This window comes from Trachinotus anak, unplaced genomic scaffold, assembly GCF_046630095.1.
Source record: "Trachinotus anak isolate AG129_WGS33_773 ecotype Australia unplaced genomic scaffold, CSIRO_AGI_Tana_v1 ptg000015l, whole genome shotgun sequence".
NCBI lineage: Eukaryota > Metazoa > Chordata > Actinopteri > Carangiformes > Carangidae > Trachinotus > Trachinotus anak.
The window spans coordinates 10,436,411-10,455,846 of NW_027273866.1; the positions used below are offsets into that span (position 1 = coordinate 10,436,411).

The 19,436-nt window shown below is 41.8% G+C and overlaps 3 protein-coding genes across 9 annotated transcripts in view; 1 reads left to right on the forward strand and 2 right to left on the reverse strand.

The window, feature by feature from the left end:
- The window catches only part of mideasb (mitotic deacetylase associated SANT domain protein b), a 28,121-nt gene extending 23,014 nt beyond the window's left edge, over nt 1-5,107 (reverse strand). Inside the window, exon 1 of one of the 4 annotated variants that reach the window (XM_071498689.1) lies at nt 4,719-5,107. The gene's annotated coding sequence lies outside the window, so the exon portion shown is untranslated. Of the gene's footprint in view, nt 1-1,504; nt 1,700-1,934; nt 3,332-4,718 lie in introns of those variants that run through there. The other 3 variants (XM_071498690.1, XM_071498691.1, XM_071498688.1) reach the window with 3 other exon arrangements.
- Nucleotides 3,493-8,299, forward strand: ptgr2 (prostaglandin reductase 2). 3 transcript variants are annotated; one of them, XM_071498694.1, is made up of 9 exons: nt 3,493-3,578; nt 5,613-5,704; nt 5,814-5,932; nt 6,189-6,380; nt 6,594-6,764; nt 6,862-7,071; nt 7,311-7,520; nt 7,626-7,665; nt 7,756-8,299. In XM_071498694.1, the coding sequence occupies exons 2-9, from the start codon at nt 5,668-5,670 to the stop codon at nt 7,818-7,820; spliced, it is 1,044 nt and encodes a 347-aa protein (XP_071354795.1). In that variant the 5' UTR covers nt 3,493-3,578; nt 5,613-5,667; the 3' UTR covers nt 7,821-8,299. The 3 variants fall into 3 exon arrangements, with proteins under 3 accessions (XP_071354795.1, XP_071354797.1, XP_071354796.1); XM_071498696.1 differs by having other exon boundaries at nt 7,311-7,400; nt 7,623-7,665; XM_071498695.1 differs by lacking the exon at nt 3,493-3,578 and adding an exon at nt 5,304-5,488.
- A 310-nt stretch (nt 8,300-8,609) lies between these two features.
- tmem62 (transmembrane protein 62) lies at nt 8,610-19,126 on the reverse strand. 2 transcript variants are annotated; one of them, XM_071498692.1, is made up of 15 exons: nt 17,677-19,126; nt 17,317-17,521; nt 16,805-16,916; nt 16,499-16,636; nt 15,996-16,041; nt 15,364-15,505; nt 14,849-14,973; nt 14,532-14,654; nt 14,207-14,362; nt 13,552-13,711; nt 13,082-13,280; nt 12,988-13,011; nt 12,765-12,860; nt 12,374-12,492; nt 8,610-11,323 (listed from the first exon to the last, which is right to left on the reverse strand). In XM_071498692.1, the coding sequence occupies exons 1-15, from the start codon at nt 17,712-17,714 to the stop codon at nt 11,003-11,005; spliced, it is 2,004 nt and encodes a 667-aa protein (XP_071354793.1). In that variant the 5' UTR covers nt 17,715-19,126; the 3' UTR covers nt 8,610-11,002. The 2 variants fall into 2 exon arrangements, with proteins under 2 accessions (XP_071354793.1, XP_071354794.1); XM_071498693.1 differs by lacking the exon at nt 12,988-13,011 and having other exon boundaries at nt 17,677-17,975.
- Between the last annotated feature and the right edge of the window lie 310 nt (nt 19,127-19,436).

Genomic DNA, 19,436 nt, shown 5'->3' on the forward strand with positions numbered 1-19,436 from the left:
AAAAAAAGGGAACTCATGCCCTTTGAACCGTGGCTGCAGAGTCAAAAAAGGAAGAGCAACTGAAAGTGAGCAAGCATGAGTCATGATGAAAAGATCTATATGAGGGAAAAAGTCATTATGGCCTTGAAGGCTTCGATAGCTTGTAGGGAGAACTTGACAATTTCCATGGTAACCCGTTATGATAAGTGAAAAGATTATTTTACGGCCAGGTTTTGGAGCAGATTTTGACACGGCGCAGCCTGCCAAATTTCAAGATGCACACAGATCGCCAGTGTTTCTGTTAAAATTTCAATCCTTGCTCCATCTGTATATTTCAAACTTGTCTCTCTTGAGCAGCAGTCAACAACCTAGACAGAAAACCATTACAATTTTATTTCATTGCTGCGAGACTCCTAATAATCAAGCACTGGCCTGCTGCAGGACTCTTGCTACACAAAACAATCTGTCAAGATGATTACATAAACGAACCCTAGAATCTCTACAGCATGGGCTTGGCAAAAGCCATCTCTGACAACCTAGTGACTGACAGTTGTCCCCCTTTACTCTGGTGGCCTAGTAAAACACAAGCTCCTTAAAATAGACAGCTGCAGCTGTTCAGATCCTGCACCGGCTCGGAGGCTTCACTGACTGGGGAAACTGAATGGCCATGCAATGTTGCAAACAAACCGTGTGCATCAGCAATGCCATGTGATCTTACACATGCCTATAGCCCCGCTGTCACAGCATATGCAACATTCCCTGTGAAAAATGTGCACAGAAGCAAGCCACTTTTTTTTTTTTTCTTGCAGAGTGATCCATAACTGCTGATCACAAGGCGACCATGCTGTGTGCATCCAACAGTCTGAGGTGAGGGATTATCGTGACGCATCACAAGTGCAACCTTACACAAGACCGGGGTTTAGCCCAATAAACACACTAACACGTTAAATTGGCTTAAAATAAATGTCAAGCATCATTAGCCGGCCTAATCCATCGCCGGTTCCCAATTTAAATCAGACCGTGTGGCACGGCTCGCACATCGGCCGACACATGCGGCCTGCACCGTGCACAGACAACAAATAAAGAAGACAGAAGAAAAACATGCTGAGTCCTTCCACGACAGGACTCTTCCTGGACAGCCCCCCCCCCTCCCTCCACATCACTTTCTGTGGCCAGCCAGCTCAGCGCTATTTACGAGAAAGCCTTTGTTGCAGAAAACGGATTATGCAGTCACTAATGCCGTGTCCCACTGCAACAAACCGAGCCAGCAACGCGGACTTGTGTGACAAAAGTGCGGCGGCATGGCTGATACACAGACACCGCGGATCGATCCGACTTGTCAACAAGGTTAATACGTCACATGTCTCCGTCTTGTTGCGCCCTCAGTGCAGTGACACTCCGATCGGCGGGGTAAACAAAACTTTGTCAGTAAGCTGTGGCCACAATAACATGCACTGTCAACAACAACAACGCCACACAGTCATCGACACGGCTGCTCCCCAGCCCTGTCTGTCCCGATACTTACTGTGTTTGCCATGAAAGCTGCTACTGAGGGCAGCTCAGCCCGCAGGATCGCACACTCGCAGCTCTGTGCGGCCAGCAGCGGCAGCAGGCCCGCACAGTACCGACCCGCGACGATGACTGCATACATCCCCAAGGTTGACTCATGCTATGCTGCTGACCTCACACACTGGTACTTTTTTTTTTTCCTCACCCCCCCCCCCCCCTTCCTCCTCCTCCTCCTCCTCCTCCTCCACGACCAACACACCTCCCCGCTACAAAGTCAAGAGGAAAAGGGGGTCGACGTCGGTGCGTAAACACAACCCTTCCCTGTTGGAAACGGAGCGCTAATCTGCACCGACGCGGTCGCAAAGCCGCCGCTGTCTGTTGCACATTATTGCACTAGGATTGCAAACACACACACACACACCAAAAAAAAAAAAAAAAAAACTCACACTGGCAATGCGGCCTTTTTTTTTTGCTGTACAGCTACTCTCTCCGTGTCTCTGCTTGTCTTGTGATCCCCCCCCTCCACCTCCACCGCTCCAAGCTCGCTGGCCACACCCACTTCCATGCCCATAAAAGGTCTTCCTCTGACATGGACGGCGCTGTAATTTACGGAGCAAGATCCCTCTCAGTCCATGCGGGAAATTCCAACACACATGGGAGGACCGCGGTGCTGGAGGGGAAGGGCGCAACCGGTCCCACACTCTCTGTTTTACATTCACTTTCCTTTCATAAGCACACGTCCTTTTTCCCTCTCATTAATGAGGAAATCTGTCTTGAATTGCACATATGGTGTGTGTGTGTGCACAAGTCACATCAGATAGAGTCTTATTCACAGAAGCTGTAGAAAGGCTACCTAGGGTGTGGGAAGGAAAAACACTTTTTTTTTTTTTTTTTTTTTAAATTTGTATTAGGGCTGCTGGTAATGATATATTTTCAGCATGAATTCATATTCCACTATATATTCATTCAGATCCTGGTTTGATTTAAAATGTTTACTTTTGCAGTCTTACCAGCAGCCACTATCCATAAAAGTATTGCTCATATTGAGACAAAGGACAGAGAAAAGAGAAGACCCTCACCCTCAGTTTGGTATTTTTACTTAATAAACGACTAGCACATAGAATACATTTTTGCTCCAATATTAATTAATCTGCTAATTGTTTTCTCTAGGTATCACTGAAATTCAGAAAATAGTGCAAAATTGCCTGCCACAATTTATTAAGAGCCTACAGTGCCCTCTCCAAATGCCTCATTTTGTTCGGTGATGATCTTGAATCTCAAAGATGCTCAGCTTAAATTGATAGAAAACTGAGAAAGAAGCAAATCCTTACACTGAAGCACAGAGTGTCTGCCATGTTCGCCGGGAAAACGGTTTAAACAATTACAAAGAAACAGAATATTGTTAACCAGGCCCAGATGTTGCAAGATGATCTGTGTCCTACTCAATGATGTAACGTCAAACAAATAAAGCGATAGCCAAGATAAAAAAGTGACCTTGATCATCATGAGGCAACCAACCGTCTGAATAAAGCAACCCTGACACCATTATATGATTAGTATATGATGAGTCAACTGACTGAAAATGACTCTATATTGATCATTTATTCTAGAGCTGAAACAATTTGTCAGTTTCGGTCCAAAGTTAATCAGCAGTTACTGTAAAATGTAGTAGGGCAGGCATTTTTCACAGAGGACATTTTGATGTGCCACAGGTGTGAATTACAAAATTAATAATGGCTGAATCCCATTTAGCTGCTTCACCTTCAGGGTCCTTGTATTGTGCATGGTGGCCCATTGACACGTTATTAGTGATACGGGCGCCTTTCTGACTACGACAGTTCAAAATGTCGACTGTGATAATAGGAAGTCAAACTGCTTAACTATTAGTGAATGATGACACAGTATCCTGTCATTGGACATGACCAAGCATGTGCCAGTCCGACTGTGCAGGGCTGTCGTCTCTCCCTCCTCCCTACGGCCCTTAAAATAACGTGCAAAGCCTGAAAACATTCACAGATGCAGTCGACAAGAAGTGGAGTCGGACTGACATGGCTGCCTCTGATGACACCGTCACTGCACTGGGAATTGTGGTATGAGTGTGTGCGCTGGGTGACTTTTTGCTGGGTTTTTGAAGAAGACACCAGAGGTGCTACAACAATTAGCCTATTTATCGATTGGTTGATTGACAGAAAATTCACAGGCAGTTAATTAGATAATTAATTAATCACTTATGTAAATTTTCCAAGCAAAGTGCAAAACATTTTATTTATTGTGTCAGCTTCCCAAATGTGAGGATTTACTACGGTTCTCTCTTTAAAATCTTTCAGTATTGAATATTTTGGGGGGTTTCCGACTGCTTGTCAGACAAAAGAAACAATTTGAATGCACCACTTAAGGCTCCAGGAAGTTGTGACAGGAGTTTTTCTCTCTATTTTCTGACATCTTATCATCTAAACCTTTAATTGAGAAATACATTGAGAGATTATCCGATAATGAAAATAATTGATAGTTGCAGCCCTCGACACCAATGCCCTCTATTCACGCCACTCTTACTGAAATGCATTTATACGGTATCTTCCTACAAATTTTTGCAATAAAATTACATTTGACCAGTATTATACAGCACATGTTATGCATATATATGGTGTATCTGCTATATAGTTATTCATATCTGCCTTATAAACTTTTAGCTACAGGTGATATACAGTGGTGTAAGAAGCATTCAGATCCTTTCCTTGAGTAAATCAATATTGCACAGCTAATTTCATCCATATTATATACTGTTTTACTGCATAATCAATCCCTGGTGTGTTATAGGCGCATTATGGCTTTTTAACATCCTCATCTGCAAAGCGACTGCTGCTGTCAAATAAATGTAGTCAAGTAAAAACTACAACATGTCCCTCTATCATGTAGTGTAGTGCAAGTTTAATTAATATACTCAAGTAAACTGCAATGCTTGAGTACATGTGCAAATCACCTTCCACCACGGGTGATGTACTAACTGGGTGTCTCTCCCCCAGGGACTTTTGGGGATTTTGACATTTCGTGTGTGTGTGGGGAGGGAGGAAGGGGTGGGGTCAGTCCAGGTGAAGCTAGCTACATTCACCACAGATACTTGCAACACATTGCTGTGGCTAGTTACAGTGCACTAAACCATAAATACCCCCCATTAACAAAACACCTAGCATGAGTTGGCATGCACAGATGATTAGCCTTGCAGTACTTACATGTCACTCTGTCCCTCCATGGCACACAAGCCTTCATTTCCCTGTTTTCCACGGTGCCCTGCTGCAGCCAAAGTTGACGGTATAAGCTACTACTGATGAAGCCCTAGAAACTTTTTTTTTTTTTAATATATATTTTCGGATTCCTCCACAAGGCGTAACTTCCCAGCACCACTTTCAAACTGTTTTCAAGCTAGCAACAAGCAACACTGCATCCCGCGTCAATAACCTTTGACGAGAAACGGCCGGGTTGTGTTGAAAACGTCGACTGTTTTGGCAAATGTGGTTAAATTCAATGCTGTCTACGATCAATCGCTGCAGTGCTGGTGAACTGGAAGAATAAAATCTGCTGCTGAGGGTGCGTACCGTTTCTGTTGCACTGTAGCTGCCTTAACGGCTCCACTGCATCCAGGGAAAAGACCACATGGCCGCCAAGATAGTAAACACACGCTGCACCGGAGCGTCGGGGAAATAATGTCGCACTTTCGTTTAACTCCCTCATATTCACATCTAGAGACGCGGGGTGTCACACGGGGCGCCCACCAGCCGAGTGTTTCGTTAGATTTATTTCAACAATAAAGACGTTATCGAATACGAGATGGTAATTGATTCCCAGCTTAAAAATAGATCGGTCCAACTGCCAAACGGATTTAAGCGAAGGCGGAAGTTGCTGATAGGGAAGTCTCTTGTTTTGCACAGAACAAGCCATTCAGTCAATGGAGTCTATGTTCGCTTCCAGTCAAAGAAGACCGGGTCGCTGATGTAAACACACCGTGTGGTGCAGGGTTTGTAAGTAGTTGGGTACTTTAGCGTGTCACTAGTTATGGCCTAACACTTATAGCTGCACTTATTAACACTTTTCGTCTGAAAGAATGACGTTTTTGTTTCTTTTGACAGGTCTACTCTGGTTAAAAAACAGGCAACTCTTTGATTTCAAGGGTACTCTAGGAGAATGCAGGTGCAGAGAGTCGTTCTCAACTCACGACCAGGTTGGAAACGTCTTATATTATTATTTTTTCCCATAACAGACGATGACTCACTGTCTTATCTGTGTTGCAATAGTTTAGTACTCAATTACTTTTTTTTTTTTACATCCAGGCAAAAACGGGGCGCCAGTTCCTGAAAATTTCCGTCTGGAGGAGACGACTTTAACATCTGACCTGAAAGATGGGGAAGCGCTTGTTCGGACGCTTTACCTTTCAGTCGACCCCTACATGGTATTGATACAGTGAGGAAGGACAAAATAGATGACTTATTGCACCTTATTATGATTCCAGACTGTCTAGTATAAATAAAGCTTACCAAACAATAGATTTAAGTTCATAATATGCATTTATAGTATTTGTCCAGTGACTGTAGTTTCTTCTTATCACTGCAATTGGATAACCAAACTTATATCAAACAGTCTGGTCATGAAACCACAGGCAAAGCTTCCCCATCTCCCTGACTTTTATCTTTGTCTTTGCCTCACAGCGATGCAGAATGAATGAAGACACTGGTGCTGATTACCTGACTCCATGGCAGCTGTCTGAGTGTGTGGACGGTGGAGGTGTTGGCAGGGTTGAGTCCAGCCGCTGCAGCACTTGCGCTGAGGGAGATGTGGTCACTTCATTCAACTGGCCTTGGCAGACCCGTGCTGTTATGAAAGGAAGTGGCTTGCAGAAGGTGTGGCATATCGCTGTCCTACAGCAGTGGCATATTATCCCCAGTGACAGGTAGACTGGGCCATCATTTCCTCTTGCAGAGAGGAGAATGACTTTGTGATTTGTGTAAAAAAAAAAAAAAAAAAAAAAAAAATCATGCACTAACTGATAGCACCTTGCATGTGACAGGTAAGCTGTGTTATATCAGGTGACTCCTACCTTTTTTCTTTTGCAGCTTGATCCACAGTTGGTTGACGGGCACTTGTCCTACTTTCTGGGCGCAGTTGGCATAACAGGCCTCACTGCCCTGCTGGGTGTAAGGGAGAAGGGTCATGTGACCAAAGGGGCCAATCAGACCATGGTGGTGAGCGGTGCGGCTGGGGCCTGCGGCTCCATAGCTGGACAGGTAAATACAGCAAACTCCAGATTTGGGTCCAGTGAGGCTTGATTGTTTTATGCAGTATACATACAGCAGCAGTATAACCTGATTTCCTCTTGTCCAGATTGGTAGGCTGGACGGTTGTGTGAGGGTTGTCGGGATCTGTGGATCTGATGAGAAATGCAGAGCTTTAGTGGAAGATCTGGGCTTCTCTGCTGCCGTCAACTATCGCCAAGAGGATGTGCCAACAAGGCTGAAGGAGTGCTGCCCTGATGGTGTAGATGTTTACTTCGACAACGTAGGGGGTGCCATCAGTGAAACTGTAATAGCGCAGGTACTACTTAAATTTTATCTGTTTGCAAAGCATAATCTAGTGGTTATTTTTCTTGCATTTGTTTGGGCTGGAAAATATGCAAATTCTGAGGTGTTAGGTAGCTTTTCTTTCCCTAGTTGTGTTTCCAACATTTGTGAAATTAAAATTCGTGGCTGTTTATTTTGAAGCGTTTACTCCTAATCTTCAACAGGAAGTGTTAAATGTTTTTCATTGACCTCCACCTCTTTCTCAACCTCCAGATGAACAACGGCGGCCATGTGATCTTGTGTGGGCAAATTTCTCAGTACAACAAAGATGTGCCATATCCTCCGCCTTTAAGTGAGGAGACTCAGGAAACCCTGCAGAGCAAGAGCATCACCCGAGAGCGATTTATGGTGCTTAACTACATGAGCAAAGCAGACGCTGCCCTCTATGAGCTCAGCCAGTGTGTTAAATCAGGCCAAGTCAAGGTGAGGAGGTTGACTGGGCGTCATTGTTCATTTTCAAAATGAATGCCTCCTCCCTGTCTGTCCTTTTGCATCACTATGTCTTTTTTTTTCTCCTTCATTTTGCAGGTGCTGGAAACTGTAGTGAGTGGCATTGAAAATATGGGAGGTATGTGAGTTCTAATTTGTTTTTCCTTATTGTATGAGTAATTTTTGTTGACCTGACAAAAGTTTAATCATTTCTTTCATTTTCTTGCAGAAGCATTTTGCTCTATGATGAAAGGGGGAAACATTGGCAAGCAAATTATCAAGATATCAGAGTGAGGAAAATCCCTGTAATTTCCAGTAGTGATTGCTCACACCAGACACCTGGGGAAATTAACCCACAGCTGCCTTATTACCATTTCTGTTAACACTAACTCAATGAACTCTTGTAAGATATTGCATTGAGTAGCTGATGCCAGTTGATTACAATTATGAAACTGTGTCCCTGAACATGAAGAGTGCTTGAAGTCAAATACGTCTTGAATTTTAAGACTTATTGATTTAGATTTCTGCAAATTGGTGCCAGAGTTAAATAAACCAAGAGTACAATACTGTATTATCTCTTGCCTGATATTAACCTATGTAATAAATTGCAACATTATTTCCCTGTGCAGAGATTATTGCCCACATCATACCAGTATTATAATAAGGCATCAGCAGACATGTTCTTGTGTGGAGCCCCAAAAACTGACCAAAGCAGTGACAGGTTATCAAATAAGTCAGATATGTAATACTGTTAGTTAAATAATGAAAATGAATTGAAAAAATAAAAGAAATTAAAAAATAAAGCTTTCTTCAATGTCCAATCAGTTAAAGTTAAAACTGTAACTAAGTCAAAATGATCAATATCAATGAAGCAACAGAGAAAATAGAGCACCAGCCTTCCCGGCTTGCTATCAAGCTAAAACTAACTTTCTTCATAAAACTGCACAAACATTCAATCATCCATATACTTTACGGTAAAACTGCTGTAAAGTGCTGGTTTTTTTTTTTTTTTTGTTTTGTCCATGTTCTCGTTCACTCCTGTGTAAAATCATGTAACAATGACCCAAAGACGAACACAAAGTATATGATTTAGTGTAATGAACATTTTTATTCCACAGCACTATAAACCATTAATAAAATAAAATTGTGGTTGGCTCTAAGTTCAGTTGTCACAAGAAAAGTATGTGGCAGGTGTAAAATCATCATCATCTTCATTCATATACTTAAGTATATGAACATAGGAGGGGATGCAGAATAAGTCAAGTGAACACCAGTACATCGCTTAAGGTATATTCCTTCTCAGAGAAGTAATGGTGGTGAAGTCGATGCTTTCTTGTGAGCAGTCAATTTGATGAAAAATACAGAACAATCACAACCAGATTTTTAAACCATAGTTTAAACCATAGATTTTTAAACCACCAGTGTGAATGAACTATGGAACTTTAGGTGATTTTCTGAAAAGAAAAAAGAAAAAAAATCTGTCCCATGCATAATTTATAGATGGAAGTGAAATCAAGCACAGTCATCAACCATTATCCTCTAAATCCATTCAATACTGCCTCCTTGTGGACAAACAACATAGCTTGTGAGAGGAGCTGAGCGTTGTTACAGAAGAACTCTCCAATAACCAAAGTCCACACATTTCAAATATCAGTCTTTTTGCTTGAATTATACACTTGGTGGTGCTTCCGTACAAATGAAAAAGACTTGTCTATACAGAGAGGAGAAAAAAAAGTTATTGAACCACTGCCAGCATGAGCGCACATCATTTCATTTTCCCAGTGTCTGACAGGTGTTCTAATATTAAACTGCATGTTTTATAACAGCACTGAACAATTATTCTGCGCTCACACTGGGTATGGTTTGAAAAAAAAAAAAAAAATACTTGGATGTATCGCTGCTGGAATATTGCTTCTATTAAAAGACTTGATAACTGTGGTTTTCACCCTATATATATTCTCTTTTTTAGATCAGGTCGTTCTTGTGGAATCCAGGCACCTGCTACCACTGGCTGGAAAGGACTAAATTTAGAGTGCCACAGACACAGTTTACCGCTCTCACACCTTCACAAAAACAGGGATTAAGATCCTGAACAACATAGACAAACACATTTTCACACAGGTGAAAAGCTGTCAGATTAACTTCCAATGCAGGGAATGCCCTTATATCTTCCTAACCACACTCACCATGAGGAGGAGAGGAGGGGGGTGGAGGGGTAACGAATGCCCATTTCCAGTGCAGTTTTATAACATGAGGGAAAATAAATAAATCACACAGTACAATCAGAATGATTAAATAAAAACAGCATAGTACTGGTTCATCTCATTTCATCACATCTATAACACATTCATTTAGTTTTTTGTTGGTTTTTTTTTTTAAGCCACCACACAACTGGATCTTTTAACATGGTTTTCAGTTCAATGAGCTACTATGGAGTATAAAAACATTGTCCTGAAATACTACTGGGACCAGCCTATTGTTCAAGTGCTCACATTCCTGAGAAACAAACAGCTGCTTTCTGTAGTCACGTTTGAAGGAGCATGAAGAGTCAGGCCGGCTTCTCTGTGTTTTGGTGAAAAGTGGCATTGGAGTTTTTGATATGAATATTCCAATGTGAATATTTAGAAGTTTTTAGTGGCAGTTGTGCGCAATGGAATTAATTTGATTTAAAAACGCTTTCAATCATTATCTACTTGTACACAGTTCAACTACAGCACTTGATTGATTTATAATTTCCTTCCTTTGATTTCCTGTGATTGTTTGTAGAACTTAAAAATATAGTTGGCTAGATTGCATTACCTGCAGCATGTCACCTCCACCAAAGTAACTACAACTCTGTCAGTCATGGGAAGTTAGGAAAAGCTTACGGTCTATAAAATGAGTCGTACACCGTTATTATCCACATGATTTGTCTGTCAGAAGGTAAACTCAAGGATTGGTTTGGCACTTCCAGCCTTCATTAGTGAATGAAAATAGTTTTCAGAGGGAAGAATAAAAGATGAAATCTTTCTTATTCATCCTTTGGCAGTGGTGAAGTAGCATTCGGCCAAGGCAACACTTCCAAAAAGTGCTTAAGCTCCATTAAATGAGTCAGCTTAAACCACAGCAGAATACAGCTCTTGTACAGTATGCTGTCAACTGCAGCATACACTGGACTAGTCCTCTCATAGCTCCAATAGGCTATTTAACCCTTAATGTATCCAAGGTGTTTTTGTTTTTTTAACACTGTACACATTGCTATGAATATGGCCAGGAATGTGCTCACCGGTGCTTTACAATAACATGCATATTAATTAAACAATACTATCTAGAAACAGGATAGTGAGTGATGCACTGTGAAGTGGCTGTGGAAGAAGAGAAACAAAGGAAGGAGCTGCTGTGTGGGGAAAATTGAGGCTTTCGGGGTGGATAGAGACAGCAAAATATATCTGTGAGTCAGGCTCAAGGGGAATAGTGGTGGTACAGTGCAATTACTGTCAAGAGGAAGAGACGCTTTTGCTGTTGTCAGGAATGAGAGGGGCGGGGCCTGTCCAGGCACGGTAGACCAATAGCAGACTGAGCCCTAATGCCCACGTGCGGACAGGAGACAGGAAAAAGGCCATGGGGCCGTAGGTCTCCAGGAGAAAGTAGCAGGAGTGGGCCTGCCAGGTGAGCAGCAGCAGCATGAAGAGGTGAACCACGAGAGTCCGCCAGCGGCAGCCCGGCCGCAGGAAGTGGGATCGGAAGGTGTTGCCGCGGCAACGGTGGTGGAGGCTCCAGCAGAGGTAAGAAGTGAGGGGCATGTTGAAGAACAGCAGCTGGAAATTAGTTTAGTTAAATGTGATTAGTGCAGTTGTCAATCTTTAAAATAAGATGAGGCCTTGATAATAGCTGCGGGTAGTTTCAGCAAAACATATTAATGCAGCACGATGACAGCAGAATATTAACGCAAAGTTAAAAGGGTTACAGAACATGTTGAGTATAAATTTATTAAGGTCGTGGTTCACAGCCTGTTTTGCTTGTGATCTGTAAAAATAAAGAAACAGGCTCAAGTTGACATGAGCTTAACCAAACGCAAATTTTTCTTTGTCATATTCTTTATTATTTTTTATTTAGTTATTTATTCTTTAGTATTTTGTTCCAATTGTTTTCATTCTTTTCCTTAATCACCTTGTAATCCCTGAGATTTTTTTAGGAACCCTTGGGGGGTTCTGACACCCAGAGTAGGAACCACTGGTTTAAGGTACAGATGCAGTGAAGAAGTAAAACAGCATGAGTAGATTCAGTGGAACCTATTATGCCAAAGAAAATGTCATGAAAAATACAATTTATCTGTCAAAAACAAAACAAAGAAAGCTAAAAATTGTTAATTTAAAAAAAGTATATGCTGAATTTAGCAATTGGGAAAAAAAGGTGAACAGGAGGACCCCCGAAGTTACAGCCTGTAGTTGAATATATAACTTAGAATATGCATATTTGCACAAACAGACATCAAACAGATGTAGAGAAGATTAGGGCTGCAGCTAACGTTTTTTGTCATTACCAAATCATATGCCATGTAATAACTTCTCAAATTATATCATGTTCTATAAAATGTCAGAAATATTGCCCGTAACACTTTCCTAAAACCCAAGGTTCCATCTTTATATTATTCGTTTTGTCCAATTCACAACCCAAAACCCAGAGATACTGAGTTTACTATCGCACGAGACAAAGAAAAGCAACAAATCCTCATAATTGAGAAGCTGGAAATTGAGATTTTTTAGGCATTATTACTAGAACAACAATTCGATTATCAAAATAGTTTTTCTGTCAACTGACTAACCGTTTAAGCTCTGAGGTGGATGTGTTAAAAGTAATTTTCTTACTTGAACAACTCCAACAACATAAGTGAGACTGCCCTCCAAGAAGTGACCGTCGATGAAAACCCCAAAGGCGAAGCAGGCACCGCTGTGGCCATCTATCAATTCTCCTATGAACCACGGACCTGTAGGCAGGGGTGGGGAAACAGGACAGGCTATTATGATTATGGATGAGTTATGGTACACAAGAACATACACAGGATTACAGAGAAGCCTTGTAAACCAGCGTTTTTATATTAGATAAGATAAGATACACTCTTTTGAGTTTATAGAATTATATTATGTAGTGATTAGAGTCTTCACTTCACAGATATATGGTGTAGATTTGTTACTGCAATACTACTTTGAAAGTAAAGGCATGTTTAGCCTGAGGTATTAGAGAAAGTAGTTGACCCACCTAAGGCTGTACACAGGTTGAACAGCAGCAGAGAGTAGTAGAAAATGTCTATTTTACTGACGAGATGGAGCGACATACACGCTTGAGACGTCAATCCTGCAGATGATAAAGAAAAAACAAAAGTGTATGATTGTACACACTGTAGAAAAATTACTCTTACTGAAATAAATACACAGCCATATATGCCAGTGTAAATGATAATACATCAATATGTGAACCTCACCTCCGTCCACAGCACCTCTGCACACTGTAATGAGAGTGCAGTTGATGACATTATGATGATGCATTCATTTGAAGGGTGTTGAGTGACAGCTCACCTCTGCCAGAAGAAACACGCAGGAACCTAAAGGCCAGCAGCACACCGACATTCAGCAGCATCATGAATATGAAGGCCACTCGGCCCAGGATGTAGTGGTCTGTGAGGAGGATGAAGGACTGCACAAAACCAAAGCTGGGAGTCAGGTCATCCTCCAGAGTGAAGTGCTGCTCCCGGACTGTTGACCGGCCTGCCGAGTCCTGAATCACAGGACACACACAAAAAGATGATAAAGACACAGGCTGTTAATGCTATATATTTATAAATATATATTTATTCTACAAATATAGGTCAGATCACATTCAAATCTGCACAAGACATCAATTTTAGGTAGTGTTTCAAAGCCACCGTGTCCAGGCAGCTACTACTGCATCATAATTCAACTCAGGCAGACAAACTTAATAAAGAAATATTTTGAAGTCTCTGATCACTTTTCACTTTAAGTGGAAGATAAGTGAATCCTGTACTGACCTCCACTTTAACTCTGATTGTGTGCAGTCCAGTGAGGTAGAGAGATGGATCCCATAGCAGAACGTACAGAGGACCTCCGGCAGAGTGACCTTTCCCCAGAGGCTCCCCGTCTACGCTCACATGCACCGCTGTGATTGGAGCCTCTGAGAAGGCCAAGAGCCTGTTGAGAACCAGGAAAATGAATGTTTTATTATTGAAAAATTAGTCAAAGGGTGTGTCACCATGCTTACAAATTAATTGTGATGAAGTTCCAGGGCTGCCAACTTCTGCCAAGGTTGCACAGTCCACACCATTTATTATTTTAAATAATCAAAAATGTTTTGAAATCTTTGATGTGCATTTGTAGATTTTCATCATAATAAATGACACAGACACTAACAGACAATTATGGGGATAAGTAGTAAGTAAGTGTACTAATCCATGAGAAATGGCCAAAATGTTTTATGGATACCAATGACATTGAAATCTGTTACCAAGTTTTTGTTTTGTGCAAACCCAAGAGTACATAACACTGCAGGCTGGGTATATTACCAGAGGCAAATGCTCTGTAAAAATGTATTTACATCAGAGAAACCAAATGTTGGGCAACCATGTGGAGCAGAATCAGTGAAGGGTTTATGATTCTAGAAACAGTCAACACACACAGGACAGACACCTGATGTGTGTCGATCTCCGTATCCGACCCAATGGCTCCTGTCCTGGATGCAGGTACTGTGCCTCCTTGGGGTTGGTGATGAGCACCGCAGGCCACCGCTCAAACCTCAGGTCAGAGAAACTCAGCAGGTCATGGTCAAAGGCCAGAACCCTGTACCTGGAGACAGGTGTGAGAAGACTGTACTGAACAGCTGTGTGTATTTCTATATGTGAAGAAAGAAATAAAAAATCAAGCAATAACAAGAGAAAGAGTGGGGACACACACACACACACACACAAACGTTTTGTAATCATGATGTATGTATGTATAATGATGTAGTGCTTACCTGCGGTTGTCCATCCAGTCACCCAGCTCCAGCTCCAGGGTACCTTGGGGGTGTCTGCTGTGGAGGACAGGCATCAAGCCGCCCAGAGTGTGCAGGTGGCCACAGAGATAGGCAACTGCAGACCTGAACCAAATGAAAAAACTATGTTAATATCGTCATAATTTGCCAATGACTGCCTCAAAGTATTATGATTGGGTGATAAAAGTCTATCTTGTGGTTAAAAACAACCAGGCTGCTAGGTGCTTGCATAATAACTGGGTGAACAGTCCCTACCTGTTTTCTAAAAACTGGTTTAACATCCAGGCTTTTTTTTTTACCTCATCATGTCTCGAACTCCTGGAGAGGGGGAGACGACAGTGGAGGTGGTGTAGTGGCCAAACCAGACCGACTGGTTGCTTTTCAGACTCTCAACTCTGAACGTGTCCAGCAAGTCCATTTGAGTCTATCATATATTGAGAAAAGAACCATATATTAACCATATGCACCCCCACATTTAACATCTACTGTGTGTCTATCCTTTGTTTATTCCTTTAAAGACAGAAAAATGATGGTGAGCCATAATTTTCCTTTAAGAAAATTACATTTACAGCAGTTTACCATTTAATAGTGTCAAGTATACTGTATGTTGTAGTACTGTAACTGTCAGCTGTATGTGTTGGTGCAACCTTCTATTTGTTATTTCTAAGATTTTTTCTTATGTATTAGCATTTGCTTATTCAGAAGTCGCATTTCCTTGCAGCTGGAGGTGCTATTTTTATTTATATTTATTCTATCACATATATTCAGGATGAATGTTTATATTCCATGAAGAGAAGGTGTTACACTGACATACCTGGTTGAGAATACCAAAGAAATTGTATGGTCTCTTAGGTCCTGGAGTCAGAGTGGCATCCACGCAGACAAAGGAGTAGTTGCCAAAGGGAGTTTTGTGAACATAGTGGAAGGAGCCTACTTTCTGATTAGCTGAGTATTTCCTAGAGAAAATTGGGAAAAGTCAGCGTGAGCAACAAGATACTGTACGGAAGACTGGGATGGAGCCAGCAGCTCCTATCCTGGTACGGCCCTGACATAATTTAATGCATACTGAATAAATAAATTAGGCCTGCGTAGGAGACAGACTTTGTCTCGCAGAGGATGACCACAACATTAAGAATATTAGGGAGATAAAAGATCAATCAGCGCTGACAGAGGCAGCAATGTTACATAAAACATAATTTGTTTCAAAAGACAAGGGAGCCGGTCTGTTCATGTAGATTCTGCTTCTATTTCGGTCCACAGGAAGCTCAGACAGCTTGGAATATTGTCAATAAATAGGTCTGCTACTACTCATGTTTCATAGGAATTGAGATCCTAACATACTCTGATTGACTTTGCACTCAGCTTGCTACTGTAAGAGATGCAGGAGCAAGCTCTGACTGGATCTAAATCAGACATCTACTGTGGTACTGACTTTTGAATACTGACCGGTAATAATTGTTGACGCTGTCCAAAGAAATTATGTTGAAGGCATCTGTCGGAGGAAATGAAACGATGGTGAGATTAAGGAGCGTATGATCTTACAAAAGGTCTCAATGACGACGTCTAATGAGGATGATGCATATTTAATTGAGGCATCAGATTTCTTCATGATACAGGAAGATATTGAACAAATTCTGTTCTTATCATAGACCGACACAGTGACAGGACACACATGAAAAACTGCGATCAATAACAGAAGAGCAGCTGTCAGAGAAACTGCAGATTAAATAACTAGCTCTCTTTTTTTGACAGTTACAAAGCAAGGATATCTTGTTTCACATCTAATAGCTGGCAATCCAATAACAGAGAAGAAAGCGGTGAAGAGGAGGGGTTGGGATGACTTCCTGTGTGATGCCACAATGCACCAGAGTTAATGAATTCTTCAGAAATCCTTAATAGTGGTGATTTATGAGAGGACGATAAGATAACAAAGCGCGGCGGTTATTCACCATGATTCCCACGGATGTCTATCCACCGAGTGCGCTCCATTACTCGTGACCTCTTCAGTATGTTGTGGTAGGCCTGCCACTCCACCTCATGCTGGAGGGAACCCACCTTACTCTCTGTTTTCGCATCTGTCAGATCCCCTGTGGAGCAGAGAGGGAAAATGTGAGAAACATGGAAAGAAACACAAGAGGCACTTTAGGCAATTTCTGGACTGCACTGACATGAGGGGCCACACCCAGTGAGTCTCACTACAAGACAAAGACTTTCCGAGCAACTTGAACGAGTTGAAGATGGAGGCTTTACTGTACCTGTTGCAAGCACTAGAGCTGGTTTGATCACCTCAATGGTGTCTGTGCAGAACTTTTCAAAATCAGGAATACGTCTTGGGTCATGAAAGCGGCTTATGTGAATGTCAGATACCTTGAAAATTGGGGATAAAGAGAAGATTAAAAACTGGTCTTACACCTTGATTGTGTCTAACCTATTTTTAGCACAGCAGGATGAGAGCTGTAAAACACAAAGGGGGCAAAGTCTGACTACAACTTACTGTGTTGCTGAACCACCTTTTCACCTGACAATGACACACTTCTGTGGTCAGTGACCCCTTTTCAGTCAATCATTCAGAGAGTTCAACCACCAGAGCTGACTAGCTGTGTATAACAACACTGCAAAGCCAAATGTAGATATTCTACTCATGTTAAATCTGAGATATACATTTAAAAAAAGGAAATACTGGCTGAGTTTAGACAGCATTGCTTGTGGTAAATTGCTTCCACAAGACCAAAGAAAGGACAGCTAGCAGGTAAGAATAATAGCCCACCTGTAAAAACCAGAATATATTGCTAAACTCTCCGCCGGGAAATGGTGGTGAACTCCACTTAGAGTTATCCCCATCACCGGCAGTTTGGGGCTGGACGCTCCGTTTCGGGTGCCAAGCCGTGTCATAGCTGTCCAACACCCAGGAGGTGATGCACGCCAGGGCCAGTCCGAGGATAACCAGCGCACCGAACAGCTTCAGCATCCTCCTGTAGTGGCGAGAGAGGGGGCTAGCTGCCGCCGTCTGTCCCGGACAGAAAATAGCTAGCTACTGGTGGAAACAGCTAAGGGCACGAATCACACTAACATTGACTACACATAGGGTGGACCATATAACTACATGGCTAAGAGCTAAGACTCAGACCGTTTCTGTCGCTGCCATCGCGGCCACGGGAGATGCATGGAGACGCGGGGCTCATTCACGGGTCCGTGCGGCTGCCTTCGGAGGCGGAGGAGGCTGGTTAGCTCCGCGGCTAGCTGCTACCAGCTACCAACGGCACACTGACCGGCTGGAGGAGGCAACGTCACCGTCGGATGAAAAGGAGGGTGTGAGAAGGAAGAGCTCCCACTCTGACCTTGTTTTCCGAGCACCGCAGATGACCGCAAACCTACCGCGCCAGCCATCGCGATACTTTTCGAGAATAACTAGTCAGAATCATTTTTTTTTTTTTTAGTAAACTGTGTTGGCAGTTTATTTGGGACACTTAAACTAACATAGTCTAATACAAAAGTCCTACAATAAATCCTCCCTTTGTGTAGGTTATAAGTTTAACTGTGTTGCAGTGGTGTGCAACCGTATTATCTTTTTGGAGGCTGCAATTATGTAGACAAGTGTTCCTATTATTTTGTTCATCCCATTCAAATCAATGAGGGTAGGATAAACAACAGACATATGTCACTGTATAATGCAATACACTGAAACACCACTGCATATTACAGCCTCCAAAAATGATCATAATGTTGAATTAACACCTCTATAACAAAGTTTAGACAAACACTGAACAGCTAGTCTTCATGAAGATTGTTCTTATTGCATGACCGACGCATTGGACTGGATTAGTTTGAACTGGGTGTTGTTGATAAATTGACAACCGAGTATATGTTTGCTCATATAAGGAAACTGACTGGTTCTCAGTGTATTTACACACAGTGCACAGTATGTACAGTGTGGTCACTGTGTCAAGTAATAAGCAATAAGCTACTTTTCTTTTGATACTTGTGGTGAATTTGGCTGCTAATAATACTATGATAATAACACTTAAGTTAAAATTATAAATGCAGGCTTTTACTTGTAATGGAGCCTCTTTGTCGTGGCCTATTTCTGCTTTACTTTTTACAGTTCTAACAACTCTTTCAGATGGGAAAGTGATGAGATTGGGTATTTATTACTAGTTGAGGACTTGTCCAAATGCATCCAAACTTAAACTAAAACTCATAAATAAAACATGCTCCCCCTTTTGCAACAATCTTTTTTGATATATCAGTGTTTCTACGACTGTTTTTGTGGTTAGTGCACAACATGGTGGATGAAATAAAAGTTTTTTATACTATCTTTGGCTTGATGGCGCCTCACAGCGGTCTTTGCTGGAAGTGTCTTCTTTTGCGGCCGCATTCCAAACTAAACAAGATATATCCTCTAACACTGCACAGGTGACATCATCTCAATATCGCCTTTAAAAACATTTAGGATTTTCACTGCGCAACGCGAATATATTATAATGTTCGACAAATTGTTAAAACTTATAAAGCAAACACCGATTTGGTGATTGTATGCACTATGCAGCCAGTGTTGCCAGATGGGGCGTTTTTCCGCTAAAAACAAGTTTGTTATTTTTGTAGTTGCAACAGTTGCAGCAGCGGGGGCAGTCGAGCCTGCCTGACTCAGCCAAATCTTAACACTGATACCATACACATATTTTTTTGATTACTGTGACATATAGCCTAATTAATATCTCAGATGTCCCTGAAATAAACTTCCATAAACCCACACTGAAATCGAGGGAAAAAGACATCCCATTTTGAATGTAGAATATGCCTGACAATATCACGTTTTTTAAGAGTTCTTCAGTGTCAAAGTAATTCATTGATAATTGGCAGCACATACAATGGTACATAGCAAACAGG

Coding starts and splice junctions, on each gene's coding strand:
- ptgr2 (XM_071498694.1), top strand. CDS start 5,668: ATGCAGGTGCAGAGAGTCGTTCTCAACTCACGACCAG. Junction 7,072..7,310: donor GTGAAACTGTAATAGCGCAG/GTACTACTTAAA, acceptor CTCAACCTCCAG/ATGAACAACGGCGGCCATGT. Junction 7,521..7,625: donor TTAAATCAGGCCAAGTCAAG/GTGAGGAGGTTG, acceptor TTCATTTTGCAG/GTGCTGGAAACTGTAGTGAG.
- tmem62 (XM_071498692.1), bottom strand. CDS start 17,714: ATGCATCTCCCGTGGCCGCGATGGCAGCGACAGAAACG. Junction 16,637..16,804: donor AGCTCTAGTGCTTGCAACAG/GTACAGTAAAGC, acceptor TCTGCTCCACAG/GGGATCTGACAGATGCGAAA. Junction 14,655..14,848: donor GGAGTTCGAGACATGATGAG/GTAAAAAAAAAA, acceptor CATTTGGTTCAG/GTCTGCAGTTGCCTATCTCT.